The following is a 19,067-nucleotide window of genomic DNA, read 5'->3' as shown; positions in this document are numbered from 1 at the left end:
TTGGTGCTGGTTTTGGTTTTCTGTCGGGCTGGAGTTTTACTTCTCTTGAGTGTGAGCCTTTTATTTATGGCAAGAAAGGGGGCTGCTTTGAAGGTGAAAGCCTTTCCAAGGTCTTCCTCTGTGGAAATCCAAGAGAAGGGAGGCCATGGAGGCTGAAATGCCTGAGTCTGTTATATTAATGCCTGTTTCTTCTTTCTCTACAGCATTTCTCCTAACCTGGAGCTTGAAGCTCTGTTCAAACGACATTTTACTCAGGTGGAATTTTATCAGGGTTCAGTCCTCAATCCACATGATCTTGCAAGAGTCAAGGTAAGAAGGAAGAGGTGACTTCTGCTTTTACTCCATCTGTGAGGATAGTCTGACTCTGTGGTAAGGGAACATGCCTCCCAGGATGGCCAAGAGTCACTTCCAAACCCCTAATGAGTTGTCAGATACCACCAGCCTTGACATCACGCTTGCACTGGTCCCGGGACCTCATTCTGCTGGCACATGCTAGACCACCTATAAGTGTTCCACACTTGGACTAGTTATAATGTGAAATTTACTTTGCTAGTTCCCTCAATATCAGCATTGCCAAAGGAAGCAGACCAGTTGTATGGACTCAGTAGTCTCATCTACAACATAATAATCGAGTAATCCCATCTTGAATACTTAAATTGAACTCATCGTAGCTCTGAAATCTATTATTTGCATCAGAAAGGAACATTAAGGATAAAGTGTAAAATAAAAATTTACCAAGCCATAAACATTTTGAATTTCTTCTTTTCCCCTGCCAAAGACTAAAGGTGCAAAACTAAATATGCAGGTATCTGATATCACTTGAGAATGGGCTAATATTTCTTTCCAGAACCTGCTAAGTTAGAATCTTCTTATAAAGCACACCTTATACAGGAAGGGGCATCTGCTACTTTACTCATTTTATACAGGTTTTGTAAGCATGTCCAATATTTGCATGTGAGTGGGTATAGATTAATATTGTGAATCCACTGATTTCTAAATGCTAACTGTGATCACCACATAATTCAGTAAATGATATAACTGGCAAACATGAGTAAGCCCAAGAGGATTTGGGTAAATTCTTTGGATTATTAAAGAAAAGTAGAAACAATTTGTAACATACCATGGAAGAAACCATGCCCTCCCACCAACTGCAGGAATGGCCTGTTAAGTACGACATACCAAGTAGGACAGATTGCAGATCTGAGCTAGCATGAGAATTCTTATGCTTCTAGAGTCCAGTTAATCTTAATATTATCCAGACATGATCCAAGTTGTAGCTAATGTGAACTCTTATAGAACTTGGAGAAAATACTTATTGTTCATGGACCTAATTTAGATGCAAACAATTATTAGCACAACTCATCATCCCCTCAAAGGAGTAAATTTTTTTTGGCTCATGTTTAGATGAGTCAGTAGGTTGTATTTTGAGCTCATCTGTAACACATCATTTCATACACGTAGATTTGTTGTCTTTTGAATATCTGAATGCTAACTGAATACTAAACAGCCCTGGGCTGTTATCTGATTTAGGGCTCTCATTTCCTCTTCTTCCGCAGTTAATGAAGATGTGAAAAAGGTTAGACGAAGGACTTTGGAGTCTAAATTTCTGAATCATCAACTACTCAGTTGACTTGGTAACCCGAGAGAAGGGGGTTAGCCCACCTAACCTCATTTCCTGACTGGAAAAATTAAGATGATGGTGCAGATGGTGGGGAAAGGAGGCAAGGAAGGGACTGAGGCTTAATTAATTGTTATTTAAAGAAATCTGGAAAGCTTACATGTAAGAGACTATGCAAAATGAAAAGTATAATTACCAAGGTACATGTTGGACCCTCCAACAGCAACCAGATGAAATGTTTATACCATAACAAGAACTTGCAACCTACACTTTTGACAAAAACTGTAATCTCTCAGGATTATTTTTTTCTTTCCTTGCAAGGTGCTGGGTTCCCTAAGAGCTGTCAGCAGAGAGAAACTACAACCAAGCATGGCTATTTATATGTTTCTGTTCTGTGATTTTCCTTTTGGTGTCTTAGATAGAGTCAGCAGATGCGTGCCTAATCCTTGCCAATAAGTACTGTGCTGACCCAGATGCGGAAGATGCCTCCAACATCATGAGGTAACTGTAGGGAGGCCGGGAAGGCTCTGGGCTTGGCACTCTGCAGCCCTTTTGTGTCCTCTGCAGAGCACCATCTCTGTGGGACCCTCTTTCCCCCATAGGCCACCCCACAACTTGCCACAAGCATAGGTCTTGGGGAAATTAAGGCTATGGTGGCTGCAGGGCAAGGATGCAAGCCGTCGTCAACAGAAAGCTCATCCTTAGCAGGTGGGAGCTCTGGGGCTTACCATCTGTCTTGGTTTGAGATACTTCAGACAGGACTAGAAAAGGAGAGACAGATTTAAATGAGTGCAGGCCTGAAATAAGGTACTATGTTTCCTAAGGAGGAGTGGGCCTGAGATATCTTAACTGTGGCCAGTTTTGTCTCCCTGGGGACATTTTGAAATATCTGGAGATGTTCTTGGTTGTCATAACTAGGGGATAGTGTCATAACTAGGGGATAACTCATGTCTAGTGGGTAGAGATTACGGATGCTGCTCAACATCCTACAATGCATGGGAGAATCCCTCACAGCAGAGAATTCTGTGGCCCACAATGTCACTAGAGCCAAGGTTGAGAGCCCCACATTAGAACTTTCCAAGTGTGTCTATAGCACATTGATGAATATTCCCCACAAAGAGGAGTTTGTTGACCGATTATGAAATAGTTTCCCAAAATGAAATAGTTTTGTTCACTGAAAGCCTTCTCAGTGCTTTTAATACTGACAGGAATTTCTACAATAATATTCTACAGAGAATTTATCAAGCCTATTTGGTCACAACCCATGCCCCCAATTTCTACAGAACATCTCCTGGGGGAGCACACTTTGGAAAACACTGCCCAATGCCTTTTCTGCAAATGCCTGACCCATCTACAGCCATTCTCCGCTCAACTCCTACTCCTCATTCTTTTCTCATTTCAGAAGAAAATCGTGCCATTTTTGTTCTTTTCATAGACCCATATTCTAGACATCTTGTGACTATGACATGACCAAAAAGTTAAGATATTTTGCTCCAGATACTTGAAGCCCTTTTGGATTATTTCTCCTTCAGCATAAATTGCAGAATAGTTAAGAGAGCTGGGAGGGAATAATAAAGAGAACCTTCTAGAGAAAAGATGAACTAAGAGAAAACAATTCACTCCCACTGTATTCCCAGGAACTCTTGCCTGATTGAGAACAGCCATCCTTTCAGTCCAGACAAAGATTCCCCTCTCTCTGCAGCTTGGTTTACTGTGTCCTGGGAGTTTACCTGAGGTGGAGGGCTGCGAGGTTGCCTTTACATCATTATAATGCTCGCATCTCTGTTTCTTTGCTTTTAATCAGTGGCCTCAAGTGACACGATCTTTCCCATCGGGGTGGGGGAATTCCTCTGGCACGTTTTGGATGAGCAAGGCCTTCCCTCAGCATCTGGTCCTTGTGTCTGGCAAGCGACATCTGGCACAATGTTCTCTTTCCACTTGCTTTTCTTTGGCAATAGGCTTAGTGATCTCATTTTAAGGAAGTTGATGTGTAAACTCTTGTAAGCATTTGGCTTGCCAGGCTGCAGGGAGATGGTGGTGCAGGGACATGCTTCCACACCTAGTCCACCCTCTCACTAGTCACAGCTGGAAAGTGACTGCAACAGCTTCAGCTTAGGGTCAGTTGGCCCTTTCCTTGAACAAGGATTTCCATCCTTCACCACGTTTTTGTGTCATTTTAAATGATAAAAATGTAGCCTTTAAGGAACTAGGCTTCAGTATCTTCAAATTTGCAAATAAAAAAACAAAAGAGGATGAAGTTTAACATTTTGATCCCACATAGAAGTTTGGGGCTAGCCCTGTTTTGTTTTTCAAAAGTGAATAACTGAAATGAATAATAGCTTTGAAATGGGCATTTCTCTTAAACACAGTATTTTCTTAACCCTGACTGCAATAGGGTTAATATGAAGACATATAGGTTATCAGGGTGATTGGCATGATGCCAAGGCATAAAAATAACAGCAAAGGTGGTGTCAGAAATGTAATTAAGCCATGCGTTAACCAGAATCAGAACTGAGGCCCAGGCAGCAAAGGAAAAGGGAAAGTTCAGGGTTAAAAAATGGGCTCTGTCTTTCCCTTATTTGTATAATCCTCCTTTCTCCTTAGTTTAATGAAACCAGTCTGCCCCTTTTGAAATTAAAATGTCAAAGATCCATTTGAAATGAGCTAATGCAGAAAACTGGCTGATGCTGTGAACTGAATTCAGAGGGCTGACAGAGCCTCAAAGTCCTTGAGTTATAAGCACAGGCCAACACAACACATTTTTTAAAATAAAATGAAATCCTTCAAGTGCAGAAGCCCAGGGTGAATTTGTGCAGGGAAAGGCTTATGCATGATCCATTTCCTAAATTCACAAGTTGTGGCTTTTCAAGCAAAGCTGCTCCCTGGCTCCCTTCTTTCCATCTTTGCACAAAAAGGGACGAAGCGTAGAGTGTTTCCTGGTGGTCACAATAAATGTACTTGCATTTCTGATTAGGCTTAGGAGGTGGGCCTTTCTGTGGAATTCCATTCTTTAGACTTCCTTGTCACAGAAGGAAATGTACAATGTCACCTCTGACAGAGTCGGTAATGACAAAAACCATAACTTACGCGTGGAGAGAGCTTTTAATGATTTCAAAGTATTTTCACATCTGGTCTTTCATTTGCTCTTCATACCAAGCCTGTGAAATAAATAAAGCAGGTGCTGTTGCTCCCAATGTCCTGATGAGGAAACAGTCACAGAGAGGCCAGGAATTTCCTGAAGATCACCCAGTTCCTTAGTACAATAGCTGGGACTGGAATCCAGGTGTTTCTGTTCCTTTGCTCCCTGCCACTCCCCATTGAGCTCAGTGATTGTCACAGGGAGCAGAAATGAGGATTCTGGTGGAGGCAGGCAGTGGTTAATCCTGAGTATGGACTGAGGGCAGTTTGGAGGGAATTTTCTACCTGGTTACAACCCCCACAAGGCCTTGATGCTTATCTCTAAGTAGCCTTAAAGTCATCGTTTAGATGCTATTAGCATTGAACCCATCCTAAGAGCCCTGCTTAGAAATCATTTTTGTCAGAGTGGTCATGTGTGTCTGATAATTAGAATCATTTGTTAGGCTGCTTGTTTGATTTCTCATTATTGTCTCAAATTGTTATCTTGTTGAATTGGACCCAGAACAAATTGTTTCTAGGCTGGTCCCTAGGGTATGTAAGATTGCAAACCTCTGTTGGCCCCAGGAGTTGAGCTTGCTTTATTTAGATGCCTGCATAGGCAGTAAGCTCGTGACCCCTGCTCCGGAACCCCCAGCCCCAGTACACACATCCTCGCACACCATCACCAGGGCACCACAGGACCTCTCTCTTCTTTTATGGCCAGGACACAGTCTGTGGCCATTTTGTGATTTCTTTTTCACACTACCACAGGATACAGTGGTGGAAACAGGGTTTAACTTGGCCCAATGCCTGCAACCCCTCTGGGTGGCCCTGGCTGCTGGCCCCAGATTCACTCCATAAAGGATGTAATCAAATTAATCTACTCATCAGATTCAAATTGTAAAGTTGACCCTCCCTCACTTTGGCTCTTTCTTTTTCAGAGTAATCTCTATAAAGAACTACCATCCGAAGATAAGAATCATCACTCAGATGTTGCAGTATCACAACAAGGTAGGATGGTGAGAGCCGGTCCGGGGCTCAAAGATGCATGTGTGAGTCCAGGCTCTTCTCCCTCACCATACAGCTGCAACCCACTGATGCAATGCAAACACCTGGATAAAGAGGGATATGGGTAAAAACCTCCATGGGACAGTTCTTCAGTCCAAACACCTCGATTACAGTTGGTGACTAGAAGGAAGCTCCTTCATGTACTGATCATTCATTCAGGAAGCTTCTGTTGAACCCCTAGGTTTAGAAATATTGATGCATTCTTAGATCCCATTGCAACAGCTTCCATTTTTATGTGCTGCTCTCATTTCTTCAGTCAGCATTTATTGAATACCTGTGTGGTCAACACTCTACTTGACCCTTCTCAGCCTCCAGGGATAAAACTGAAGGAGAAGTCCCTTTTTGTGCCCTCAGAAATTTAGCAGTCAAGGCATAGAGAGTGTCCCAAACAAGTGGTAGGACTTTTCTACCTGAGACCAGGTGAGCTAGGAGGAATGGAACGCGCGCTGGGTGGAGAATATGGAACATGGAATTCCCAAATTCAAGATCAGAATTTGCATGGTTGAATTCAGGAAAATAGTTGGCTATCCAGAGATTAAACATAGTGGAATTTTCCTAGTTTTGCAGTTTATAAGGGGGACTGGAAAGAAAACAAATGTTGGAGTCTGTGGTGTGATATAGACTTGTGATTACTTCTCAGTAAACCAGAGTCCAGTCTCTCATTCAGAGGCAAGGCTTCTTCACTTGGACTGTCATTAAACTCCTAGGAAGACAGCTTTCGGGGAGGGAAAGTGGCACCTTTCTCTCTGATATGGAACTGGTTATGCCCTTAATGAGGCTCAGAAACTGGAGGCTGCTCAGCACCTGGAACCAGGTGTCCTGTATGAAGAGAATAACTCCCTGCTCGGTTATGAGTGAGCGTGTGTCCCATCTTATAGGCCATATTCCCTACGAAATAGGCAGTCAGGTGACCCAGAGAAGAGCCTGTTCTGCCAAATGCACCAGTGCCATGCCATTATTCCTTAATTGCTGGCAAGAGCTGCCCCATTTTGCTGTGTTGAGGCCCATCAGAGGCTGTCGTTGAGTGGAGCCTGCTGTCAGTGACTGGCCTGTCACCCGGGGCTGCTGCCCAGTGCCAACCATTGCCCAGCCCTCGGCAGGTGCTTCTGTTGCAGAACATGTTGCACTCCAGCCAGTTGGTTTGGTGGTGGGCACCCAAGGTCACATTTTCCTGTCTGTCTCTGGAAAAACCAAGGACTGAAGAAATAAAGTGAGGATAATTGGTAACTCATATGCATCGGTCTGGAGAAGTTTTTGACAGCAACTTCTGTAGGTGGAGGTGAATTTTATTAGCAAGGCTGCGGCTGGTGACAGCTCCTGAGGCAACGAACTCTCCTTCTTTCATTTGTGATTTGAAATTTCATTTAGTGTGGGTGTGCTTTAAGCTGGTGTTTGGATTTTTGGCTGCATTTAGATTGAATAGGAAAATTAATGTTGTATGTTTAGGAAGGGAGGGCAGTTCCTTTTTTTCTCCTTCTAATGAGTGCTGATGCAGTGTCTTCAAGAAATTAAGGAGGATTTCAGCTATGTGGTTCTTGCCAAACTCAAAGTATCTCAATAGACCTAGGATCCAGATGGCACCTGGTCAGTATTCATATGATCATAGCATGCGGAATGTCTTTTACAAACCTCTGCCATGTAATTATTCAGAAACAATGACGAAGACATCAACCGATCCGTGATTATTTGCAGAAAACACATTTTGTTTAGAACCACGCCAATCTATTTGGGTTTCAGAGTTAGGCAAACTCACTTATGAGACTTTGCCCCTATAAGATTAGTAAGGGTGCAAGGGACATAGTGACTTTGATACAGGGCATTTTCTCTATCATTTCATTTCTCTCTTCTAGAGAAAGAACAGAAAGTCCGCTGGTCATTGTTTGTCATATCATTCCTTCATGTGCATTCTTCATGCTGCTTTACAATTTTGCTCTGTTTCCTAAGATGCTCCACCTTCCCTTTCAATATGTTTTTTTCCTATTCCCTTACAATATTATTTTTCTTTCTCTATTGGCACTTTCTCTTCACCTGTGACTAGATGTCCAGCGATCTCCACCATTAAAACTTGCTTTCCAGAAAGAACCTGGTACATGTGTGTAAACTTATGTCACTGTTGACATGTTCCAAGAGATAGTTAATTTCACAATTGATACCTGATTTAAAATACAAAGAATTTCAATCCCCTATGATCTAGTGATGGTGGTATCCTAGGGCCTAGTAGCATTTAGGGAAGCTGCCTACTTTCTCTCCATGTAAAACTGGTCCTGAGTTTGTCATCATAGTAATCTCAGACATTTATGTCATATTTTATGGTTTTAAAAGAGCTTTGACATACATTATCTCATTTAGTCCTCATTTGACCATCTGTGCATTTTAGCATCCCAATGTGACTCCTGAGCGGGGTCTAAGCTGTGTCTCAGACACAGCAGCTCTGATGGGTACAACTCACAGTCACTTGGCAGACAGAACTGCCAAATACCACCTGCTCTTTAAATAGGGCCACAGCCCAATGAACCAAACTGTGGTTCCTCAGAGTAGACCTTCTAGAAGGGCTGATGTTCTCCAAGTGGATCTGTTTAATATTGCTGGAATTCTTGAAGAAGAACACTCAGCCTAGCCCTCTCTGGACACCAATAGAAGATGGTGCAGGGCATTTTCTGGCTTGAGTGTAAATGGCTTGGAGCTCTTCAAGGAAAGAATGGTTTATGACATTTTGGAAAAGCATCACTCCTGGTGATTTAGCTTTTAGTGAATTTTTTTAATTGTCCCAGCAGACTCTAGAGAAAGAGGTCTTTGTCTCTGACCTAGAAGCCAAGTCCCAATGGCCCAGTGGACATGCAAGTTCTCTGAGCTTTCTCCATATAAACCCTTACACTTGGGCAGGAGTGTTAAGTGTTTTCACTGAAATAACCTTCTTTGTTCTTCAGGGTGGCTCCCCCAAAGTTGCATGTGTAGTGAGAGGTGGAACTGGGACTGGAATTCATCTCTGCTGGTTTCCCAGGACAGCTTACTTTTACATTCCTTCTTCTTGAGATGAGGCGTGGTCCAGTTGCAGAAACAGAGGGAAGCCCTGGTCTTGCTAGACCTGCTTCAGCAGGTCTATTTCTGTAGATTAGAGAGGATTTGCCTCTAGACTCCCATGCAGTAATGCTGGCACTTTTCACCAGACCAAAATTTCCTTCAAATGAAAAAGGATAATGTTGCCAGAAGCAAAGAATTTGAATTCCTGGGTCAATCTCTCTTTTGTTTCATGCACATAGACTTCCCTCTCAGCCTTTGGCACATCCGTTATGGCTCCCTGCCCTACAATTGGAGAAAATATGGTGGCAAGAAAAGGAGGCTGTGGAAGTCTGAGAAATGAAACAAACTTGACTTTCTTTGTGTAATAACATGTAAAATATGTCTAAGGAACACAAACCAGATGGGAACATGAAGGACCCAAAGCCTAAAAGCCTGGACATCATCCCATGGATGGCATATGGGGATGGCACATGAAAAGGTTTGGTTTGTTTGGAGGTGCCATGAAGGTTATGTGGTGTCTAACTGGGTCTTGGACCACCCAAATCTCCTTTCACACTTGATGATTTATTTGTTCATTACTTAGATTTAATTTCTCCTCATTTTTCTCAGTTGATGTTAATGCAAATGCGTATTTCTTCACTTAGACTAATGTATTATTCTCTATGATGACAGAGAAGTAAGGGGAAAAGTGGCCTTCTGAAGCTAGTGAAGAGTAGGTAGAGAAATGGGGTAAAGGGCAGGCCTACTTGCTGGAATTGAGTATAGGATGTGGGAAGGTCTCATACTCAACTTGATAGAAATTACCATCTGCTACGGCCCACACATGGGACTATTTTAACTGCGCTCTCGTCAGGGAGGATAAATCATCTCTCCCAGGAATAAACACTGCTGAGTTAGGACTCACGATATTGTTATAGAACTGAATTTTGCAAGAAGGAATTTCACAAGAGTGGTATTTCCGAAAGCAGAGCACAGAGCCATTGGACTTGCTCTTTGTTTCCACAGTGGAGTCTTCCATCTCCTTCTAGTACAACTATTGTATGTTGTCCTGAAACTGAAGGGAAGCCTCCTTGGTGCTCTTTGAGTTTGTGGATACTTGGAGAGAAATAGTCATTTCAGGGCCATAGAGTCTTGGCATTAGCAGGGACCCAGAAGGGCTCTCGGATTCAACCTCCCATGCAAAGCAAGAAGTCCTTCCACTGCAACTTGGAGAAGCAGTTACCGAGTTTTAAGGACAAAGACCTTGTACTTTTGGAGGCAGCCATCTACATTTATTAGACAAATTACATCCTTAGAAAGGTCTCTTATAAAACAAGCCAAACAACTGCTTTCTTGTTGTATACACTTGTCAGTCCTACTTCTGGGCCCTGGAACGAAGCAAGACAAGCCTAATCTCCCTTCCTCACAGCAGCACAAGGTGTTGCAAGGTGACCATCCTGTCTCCACAATGGCGCGGCCCTTCTTCAGCCAAGCGCTGCTGGCTCTCTTCACTGTTCCTCAAAAGATAGTTTCCAGAACCCATACCTCTCCTTGTGTTTGTCATTTTTCCCTGGAAGTTATTCAATTTATCAGCTTCCCTTTTTAAATCTGACTGTTACAACTGGGTCAAGCACTCTGGAACTAGCCTGACCGGTTCCCAGCAGAATGAAACAGTCCTTTCCCTTGATCCAGAGACCATTTCTAACAAGCGAGCCTTGGCTTTCTCTATAATCTGTCACACAGTTGGCCTCTCTTTGGGGTTTTAGTTACCCATACACTCAAGTTTTTCTTTTCTTTCCCCTCATGTCTGCTGCCAAGTTAATTCTTCTCATTTTGAATTGATATAATTGATTTTTTTTTTTTTTAATCTAAATGCTGTACTTCACAGTAAGATCTTTTAAATCTTTTCTGGTTGGTTTTTTGCCCATTTTTTTCAACTCTGGAGAACTTTTTGAATCTTGATTATTTTATCCAATGTATCATCTCTGACTCTCTGCTTCATGCCCCTTAAAAATAATTGGATAAGTGTGCCTTTTGGTCCTTATCTTAGGGTCTGACCTAGCTGTCGAATAGGATCAGTCTGTCTGCAAGAGAGCAAGAGATTGTAGCATGTCTATGCTGGGTGTGTCCCTGATGATTTAGGGCAGTGCTTCTCAAAGTTTGGTCCCCAGATCAGCGCTCAGCATCACCTTGAACTTGTTAGAAATGCAAATTTTCCAGCCTTACCCCCTGCCCACTGAATCAGAAACTGTGGGAGAGGGGCCAGCAATATGTATTTGTTGCATAAACCTTCCAGGTGATTCTGATGCCCACTCCACTTTGGGAGCCACTGATCTGGAGAATTGGGAAGGCAGATAAAAAAGAAATCTAAAATACACAGACATCTGGCAGTCTTAGAGTCTGTTTGAGGATCCAGTTTAGAATAACCTAGCCAGCCAGACACCTTAGTAGCATGCGCTGATGTGTCTGTTACAAGATGAAATTCCCTCTGGACTCTATCTGGCCGAATGACAGACCCTAGGGGAGGACTTGGTCTTGGTAGGTGCAGAAGCAATGTTCCAGAGAGACTGAAGTCTGATCAATATAAAAGTTGAATAAAACACCAAACACCAGACACAGGAAGAGAAAGAAAGGAGTCTGGATGACCCTGAACGTTGGGCAATGCTGCATTTCTCAGAGGAGATTTTAAACAATTGAACATTTAACACAGTAAGGTCTCGTACCTGTTTTTGTTTCTACAGGCCCATCTGCTAAACATCCCAAGCTGGAATTGGAAAGAGGGTGATGATGCAATCTGCCTCGCAGAGCTGAAGCTGGGGTTCATAGCCCAGAGCTGCCTGGCTCAAGGCCTCTCCACCATGCTCGCCAACCTCTTCTCCATGAGGTCATTCATAAAGGTAACGTCTTGTCCTATTAGAGCACATTAGCCCCGGATTCAGTTTGTCGTGGGGTTGAGTAGAGAGCACAGCTTAAACTCAAAACAGATCGACAGGCTTTAACCACTTTGGTTAAGGAGAAATTCCTTGTTACAGATTTGGGCATGAGGCCAACTTCTTTCAAAATTATGTTTTTATTTTTATTTGGCACATCCACGGCCATTAAATGATTGTTCAAAGCACAATCCTCTCTCTTTTTAGATAAACCACATGTTTATCTATCAACAAAGCCTCCGCTGTTAAAACAAAAATATGATTTATATCCATTCCATATGGCTCCAGAGCGCCTAAAGAAAAGAATTATCATTTTGCTCTCTTACATCAAGTGGCTGGTGGACCTCTCACTGTGCAGATAAATGCAGACCATGTGTTTGTGCTGAAGCCCAAACCCCAACAACATAATTCATTTATTTATTTCTGCACAATCAAGGAAGCCAGCAGGGCTGACATGCCATGGTTATTTGAATGAAGAGTTAAATGATGAACTGAGTCCTCAGCGGCGGCGCCCTTTACACCATGAGACAGGCAGTCTGGTTACGCTCATCTCCTTGTCAGCCGGTTCACCCCACAGAGCTGACTGGGCAGCCGCTCCGAAGTTCCCAAAGTGGCCCCTGCCTGCTGGATCAACTCAGACAAAGAAAGACCCAACTCTGTCCTCATAGCCAGGCCAGGAGTGTTTCCAGGACATTACGTTGAGGTTCCTGGCCTCTAGTAGAGGGCTTTAGGAGTGCAGGAGAATGATAACACCAGTCCTTATCCTTGGATTATTCTTCAGCTAGACAGTCAAGATGGCAAACCAGTGCTGTAAAGCCTGTCTAGTTTGGGCCTTTCTGATTTGGCCATTCGCTCAGGATCTGGGCTTAGATTTCCCTCCCTGTTATTCATTAATTTACATTCCTTTCCCTGAATTAGTAGTGGTTGTGGTAGGAAATTAGTGAGTCACCAGGAGGTCCCTCAAAGCAGGCTAGAAGCTCTGAAATCAAAGGTGTGAGCTCTCCAGCCTTTTGCTGCCATTGTGCTGTAACCACCGGCAATAAGTTATTTGAAGGAGTTGAGGAAATAGCCCTGGATGCAATGAGAGGGATGGGTGGGAAGGATGCGGATGCAGGTGATGGAATAACTCTATGTTAATGTTCATCCCGGGCATCCACGAGTTGTGTGACTTAGAACAGGTTTTTTTTCTGGTTCTTTACCCTCCATACCCATCTAGTTTACATTATTTAGCCAATTTGTAGTTAGTATTACTTTACGTAAAAGAACAAATTGTTTGAGAGTCCCTTCAATCACATTAGCAATGGATGCTTTGATTTAAAAATCCTCCCACTCACTATGTGCCCAAAGACCTCAACTCCACAGAACTCCTGGCTCAGACCCAGCTCACAAATAAGGGCGTTGCATTCCTTTAAATGGCTTCTTTTATCCAGACTGCTGTTCCCCTCCCTGGATGAAGCTGAATGCAGGCAAAATGGGCATAACAGGGAGGTCTGTGTGGCTGGACTTAGAAACAAGCCCAAAAGCCAGATGTAGCCTTGTGTCTCCCAGGGCTTTTATATTTAACACAAGGAGCCCAGACCCAGGATAAGGACTGTCACTAAGAGAGTTCCTCTGGCTTGTTGATCCAAGTTCTGGTGGTTTCTTCCAGCAGGAATTGCCTACAGGACCAGGCACAGAGTCTGAGGACCTGGGCTCTGCTTCCTCATGTTGATGTAACATGGCCTTGGCAGAGCCTCACCACACGTGGGGCATTTGACATGCGTGTGTTTTGATTTTGTGGTGCCTGCACGGAAACTAGAGCTGCCTGTCAAGAAAATTAATAAAATGAATGTGACGCTGATTCTTCAGTGTTGTTACCAGCAGGGAGAAAGAACTTCTGTCCAACTTTCCTCAAGACCCTGAAGGGCTTCAACTCTGCAGCCAAAGACATCCCCTCCGGCCTAACTAAATCTCATTGCCAAGTTCCTATTTAGAAAGATCCTGTGGGAGACGCCTGTTCAGTCCTGATATAACTGAAAACACATTTCCCTCTTGGGTTATGTAATTTGTGTTGGAGGCCAACTCCTCTGAATTTGGAGGTAGCTCTCTGAATACAGCCTTTTGACATCGAGATGGTCTTTGTGTTGGAATTTGCTAAGGCACATGACCTGGAAATAACAAGGCCTCCCTTCATATATTTTTTTCATTTAGGATAGGGGCAGTATGTGCTCCCCATTCTGTAGTGTCCTCTTTGTGCACTTACTCTCCAAATCCCAGATCCTTGTCTCTTTTAGGTCATAATAAAAACATAATGATGCTCCCCTTGAGAAGTCTTATATATTATCTCCTATTCCAGGGGTCACAAAAGCTTCACTGATTTTTGTTTGGGGGGCAGATGGAAAAAAGGGAATCTATAAATGGATTATTGTTTACAGGAATGGCTTCCTTCCTCAGTGTCCCTTAATGTCCTACCAGAAAGAATTCATCAGCGCTTCCATGGGGACAGGTGGGCCTATTAGGATGGAGGGAGATGGAATGAGGTTTTAGCAGCGTTTGCTCTCTTGAGAACACTTAGCGTTTCTGGAAGCCAAAGGTAGAATGTGAGCCTACCTGCTGCCTTGCCCCGGGCAGGTACAGTGTCTGTTTCTTGGTTCTGCAGAATGCGTTGTACTCTGCTCCTGCTGAAAGAAGAAGAGAGAGAAACAAGACCAAAACAGTGATACTATGTCACAGGCAGAAGCACAGTGACTATCCACCAGGCTTTTAGTATGTGTGAGACCAAGAGACCAAAAACCAAGACTGAAAGTGAGAGTGATACAGCTCAACAAAAGAGAGAGAGAGAGATGGTTGGTATATAGGAGTTACAAAAGAGACGCAGCCCAAAGGTACCAGGAAGTGTTACGGGAGCACTTGTGTTGACGAAAATAATCCATAACCAATCTATAAATGAAAATTTGGGAGAGTTTATTCTGAGCTGAAATCTGAGGACCATGGCCCAGGGCCTTTCTTCCCAAAGGAAGAAAGGGCACTGAAGAAGTGGGGTGCACAGAGTGGTTATATACCCCAAACAGGATGTTTCACATATGACTGAAATGTCCCTTTTACAATAGTCACGAGACTGCTCTGTTGGCACAGCGATTGATGGAAACAGCAGGTATGTCTGCTGTCTTGGTGAACACAGCAGGGTGGAACTGGGTGGTGGCAGGTGAGCTGGGTGGTCAAAGGTGAGTGCAGCAATCAGTTCCTAGCCTAAGGAAAGATGCTTATCCCTAAGGAAATGCCAATGTGGGGGGAAGTTGCACCTTTATCCTAAGGCCATTTGTTCTTGCCATAGGAAGTGTTTTAAAGCAGATATACAATGAGTGCTCAATAGCCACAGTCAGGCCCTTTTGGGAAAAACAAAGTCAGGCCGAGGTTTATACCAAATGGCTTCCTCATATACTCCAATGTATCCTACTGCTTGCCATTTTTATTTGTCACTTGTTTATGCCCTCAGCAATGTCACTTTCAAGGATCCAAGTCTTTGGCCCTGAAAGCCTAGTTTCCATTTTGAGTGTGTTATCTCTAAATCGATCTACACTTTTTAGGAATCTATTTCTATTTTTAGCCCACATCTCCAGAGGTAATGAATTCCTTAAGTTTGCTAACTACAATTAAAGACTTTTTTCTGGCTAGTTGTCCCTGATTTGCTCCACTTAACCTTCAAGGCATGCTCTCTACAGTTTCTGTTGTGCTGAGATTTATTTAACAATTCCATGCTAACTTTGTAGCCAATACCTTTATGAAAGAGGTCAGGTTGGCCACTCAGGAGTCCTCTGGCATGCTGCTAATGATAGGTTAAGCATTTTATACAGCAACACCCAGTTTTTGCCCTTGAGTTCCTTTAAGGAGTGCAGGCGAATGTCCTGGTTCCTGTGCCTTATCAGCATCTACATTATCTTCCAGGCCTGGAACATCTTGCTCATTTACCACTATCTGATCTCCTATCATGCCCTTGTCAGGTTCAAGTCACAATCTTCCTAATGTCTGCTGTAAAGACCAGGACAATGAACTGACTTAGCCTATCTGCTGTCACCTCCTCCCTGAATAAGTAGCCACTTATCCTCTACTTGGCTTCCTCACTTGGATATAATTTAAGATCCACTGATTCTTTTTTTGTTTGGTTTTAGAGTTTTACCATGTAATACTTAATTTTCTCTTCAACGTATCTGGTTTCAAGTTGGAGCTTGACCTGCCATCTTTTTGCAAATTGTGCTGTTATTCTTACTGGGATTAGCTGTCCTTGGACATGATAAATTGTATATGTGACGGGGTGTGTGTGTTTAGAGAGTGATTAAATCTTAACATTTCTTTTCAGTCTACTCTGAATCTTCAGATTTAGCACATTGAAATCATTCACAGGGTTGCCAACTATTTTAACTCTGCTAATCTACCATTTCACACACACACACACACACACACACACACACACACTCACATTCACACAGCCTGAAACATGGCATGCGTTCTTGGTTGAATAAATCAATTATGAAATTGGAGAAAGAATGTGATGCACTTCTTGTAATTTTTTCCCCTATTTTACAAGATTTGGAATTTGTGAGTGAGATGTTACTTAATATTCATCACAACACAGTCTCCTCTATCACATTTTCTGAATGAGGAATTGTTAAATCAGGTCCATGTTATTCAGACTGTATCTTGGCTGAGTAGACTTTGCTGGACATGAAAATCACTTGTTCATTATTATTTTTACCATACTGAGATAAACGTTCAGCAATATATAGTCCTAGCACTAATTGTAGCCAAGGGAATCATTTTTAATACCTTTATGTTGGGTTATGTTTATGTGCATATGTGTGTTTTTATATATGCATGTATAAAAACATTATGGTTTGGGAGCTAGAAATATAAACAAGGATCCTTAATAATAGCTAAGATATACTGAGTTCTAACTGTGTGAAGCCCTATGCTAAGTGCTTTATAGGTATCATCGTGTTTAATTCCCACAATGACCCTACCCAAACTTGGCACTACTATTATCCCCACTTTCCAGTGGCAGACACTGTGGGTTAGGAGAAGTTCAGCAATCTGTGTGAGGACGTAAAGCCTAGAATCGACAAACTCACGTGTCAAACTGGGTAAACTAGTTCTAGGTTTGTCCTGAGTATACCAAGAGGAAATATGGGAGATGACAAGAGGGAACCTTAGCTAGTGCCATCATCTTAGCTTTCTATAGTTTATTTTATAGAAACTATTGATTCAATAGAGATTCCCTGAGCACTTACCATATTCCAGGCAGTGTGCTAATCACTCTGTCATCCTAAAGGCTAAGAGGCACTTATAAGCTTCAGGAAGCTTCTGTTCTCACTGGGATGGGTAGGCACAGCCCCATCCTGTGGGTCATCTTGGCCTTTATCTCTGGCCAACTCTGCAAGGGCAAAGGCTGCTACATCAAGACAGATGAGGGGTTAGCCTAGGCTGGGATGAGTCAGGGTGAGGAAATGAACTAGACTTTCAAGAGGGAAATGACATTACACACTGCTTTTCTCGGGCGGTAAAGCTAATTGGCTCAGGTTGATGCTTCTGGGAGATAACAAGCAACCCTTACTGGCTGACGCGTGTAAGCTCTGTAGACGGGGCTGTTCCTCCAGGCGAGGGAGGCCTAGAAGCGGGGCTTGACCCTGTGTGGAGTGCGAGAGAGGTAGGTGACAAGGTCTCTGAAATGGGGCCAGGGCTCCAACTGATGTGGCTGGGATCAAGGTGGCTTTCCTACTTCCAGGAGAGAATGCTAATTGTGCCAAAGTAGAGGGTTTGTCAGGCAAAGTAAACCCACATAGTGTATAGGTAGTGAGATGCAAACTATTGCTTATTCCATACCCATGGGCAATGTCACCCTAATTACATATGGTGTCATGACAGTGGACTTCTGCAGATACCCTTTACCAGAGGACAGCACCTCCCAATGAAAGTGTATTCACTTTCTCAGTAATCTCATTTATTCTCATAACTTCTGCATACACAGATGACTCCCAGATTTGTATCTCCATCCAGAATCTCTCCTCTGAACCTAGTATCATCTATTTAATTGCTAGTCAGCATCTCTATTTGAATGTCTCATCTCATCTGAGACCTAACGTTTCCAGAATTGAATATATTCTATGTTCTTAAACCACGTCTTCCACCATTGCACTGTTGGCAATGCCATCCTTCCCACTGGTCAGACTAAAATCTTTGGAGTCAACCTCAGCTCCTTTCTTTTTCTCATGTACCACGTGCAATTCAGCAGGAAGCTTCCTCTTGGTTCAATTTTCAAAATACGCCCAGAATCAGAGCACTTCTTATCACTTCTATTCTTCCTACCAGATCCAAACCACCATCATCTATCTCCTAGAGTATTACACTAGCCTCCTAACTGATGTCGCCACCCTGCTCTTTTCCTCCTCCACTCTAACCTATCCTCAAAAACATCTATCCTGAACAGTCTTCTCAAGCATGAATCAGATCCCCGTCACCCCTCTGCAAAAATCTCTCCATGATGTCCAGTCTCATCAGAATAAAGTTCTTACAAAGGTCTGTAGGTCCCAAGCAATCAGGTTCCTGTGACCTCACTACCTCATCTTGTAAGTGCTCCTCTGCTCCTTAATGTCAGCCACACTCTTTTTAGCTATAGGGGTTTTGTGCTTACTGTTCCCTCTGGCCAAAGTGCTCTTCCCTTTGGCTGCATGAAGTCCCTCCATCAAATCCTTCATGTCTTTGCTCAGTGTTAATTTCTCAGTGAGACCTTTCTCTAAAACATTAGAACTGTATTTTTAAAAAGAGATTAGAAACAAACTTTTAGTTGAAGTGTAATATACAAACGTAAAAGTGCGCATCCAGTAAATGGACAGCTTGTTAAATATTCACAAACTTAACACCCCCATGTGACCAGGACCCAGATTAAGAAACAGTACATTGTCTGTACCCCGGGAGCCCCTGTTTTTTTATGTCATGTAACAGCATATGTGTGGGTGTGTTTCTGGGTTCCCTTGGGGAGTATTGACATTTCCACAATGTTGACTTCTCCAATCTATGAATATGAGATATCTCTCGTGAAAGGATGCTTTATGATTCAGCAATTTTCCTGGCAAATGCAGGAAAGTCAAGAAGAAAGTGAGTAAGCTCATAAATTTCTCTGGGGCTTCTGAAAGTCCCTACAGGGAGTAGATGTCCTACTTCACCATGTTCTCTAGGAAGGATCTAGATGTTCTCCTTGGCTTCATGGGGTGAATAAAGTTTCCAGGTGAAAAAACATCAGAATTGCATTTTAAAAATTTGCATCACTCTCTCCTCCACACCCCGTACATCCACATCCTTAT

General features: G+C 42.9%; 1 protein-coding gene across 24 annotated transcripts in view; it reads left to right on the top strand.

The window, feature by feature from the left end:
- Nucleotides 1–19,067, top strand: part of KCNMA1 (potassium calcium-activated channel subfamily M alpha 1) — a 714,937-nt gene that overhangs the window by 503,683 nt on the left and 192,187 nt on the right. For 22 of the 24 annotated variants that reach the window (XM_014836994.3, XM_014836959.3, XM_070491092.1 and 19 more), the window contains 4 exons: nt 204–309; nt 2,037–2,119; nt 5,677–5,746; nt 11,545–11,700. In XM_014836994.3, the coding sequence (XP_014692480.3) occupies nt 204–309; nt 2,037–2,119; nt 5,677–5,746; nt 11,545–11,700 (415 nt within the window). Of the gene's footprint in view, nt 1–203; nt 310–2,036; nt 2,120–5,676; nt 5,747–11,544; nt 11,701–13,381; nt 14,146–19,067 lie in introns of those variants that run through there. The other 2 variants (XM_044761691.2, XM_044761690.2) reach the window with 2 other exon arrangements.

This window comes from Equus asinus, chromosome 2 (genome assembly GCF_041296235.1).
Source record: "Equus asinus isolate D_3611 breed Donkey chromosome 2, EquAss-T2T_v2, whole genome shotgun sequence".
Lineage (NCBI taxonomy): Eukaryota > Metazoa > Chordata > Mammalia > Perissodactyla > Equidae > Equus > Equus asinus.
Note: the sequence above shows the minus strand (reverse complement) of the source record. Positions and strands in the feature narration are given on the sequence as shown.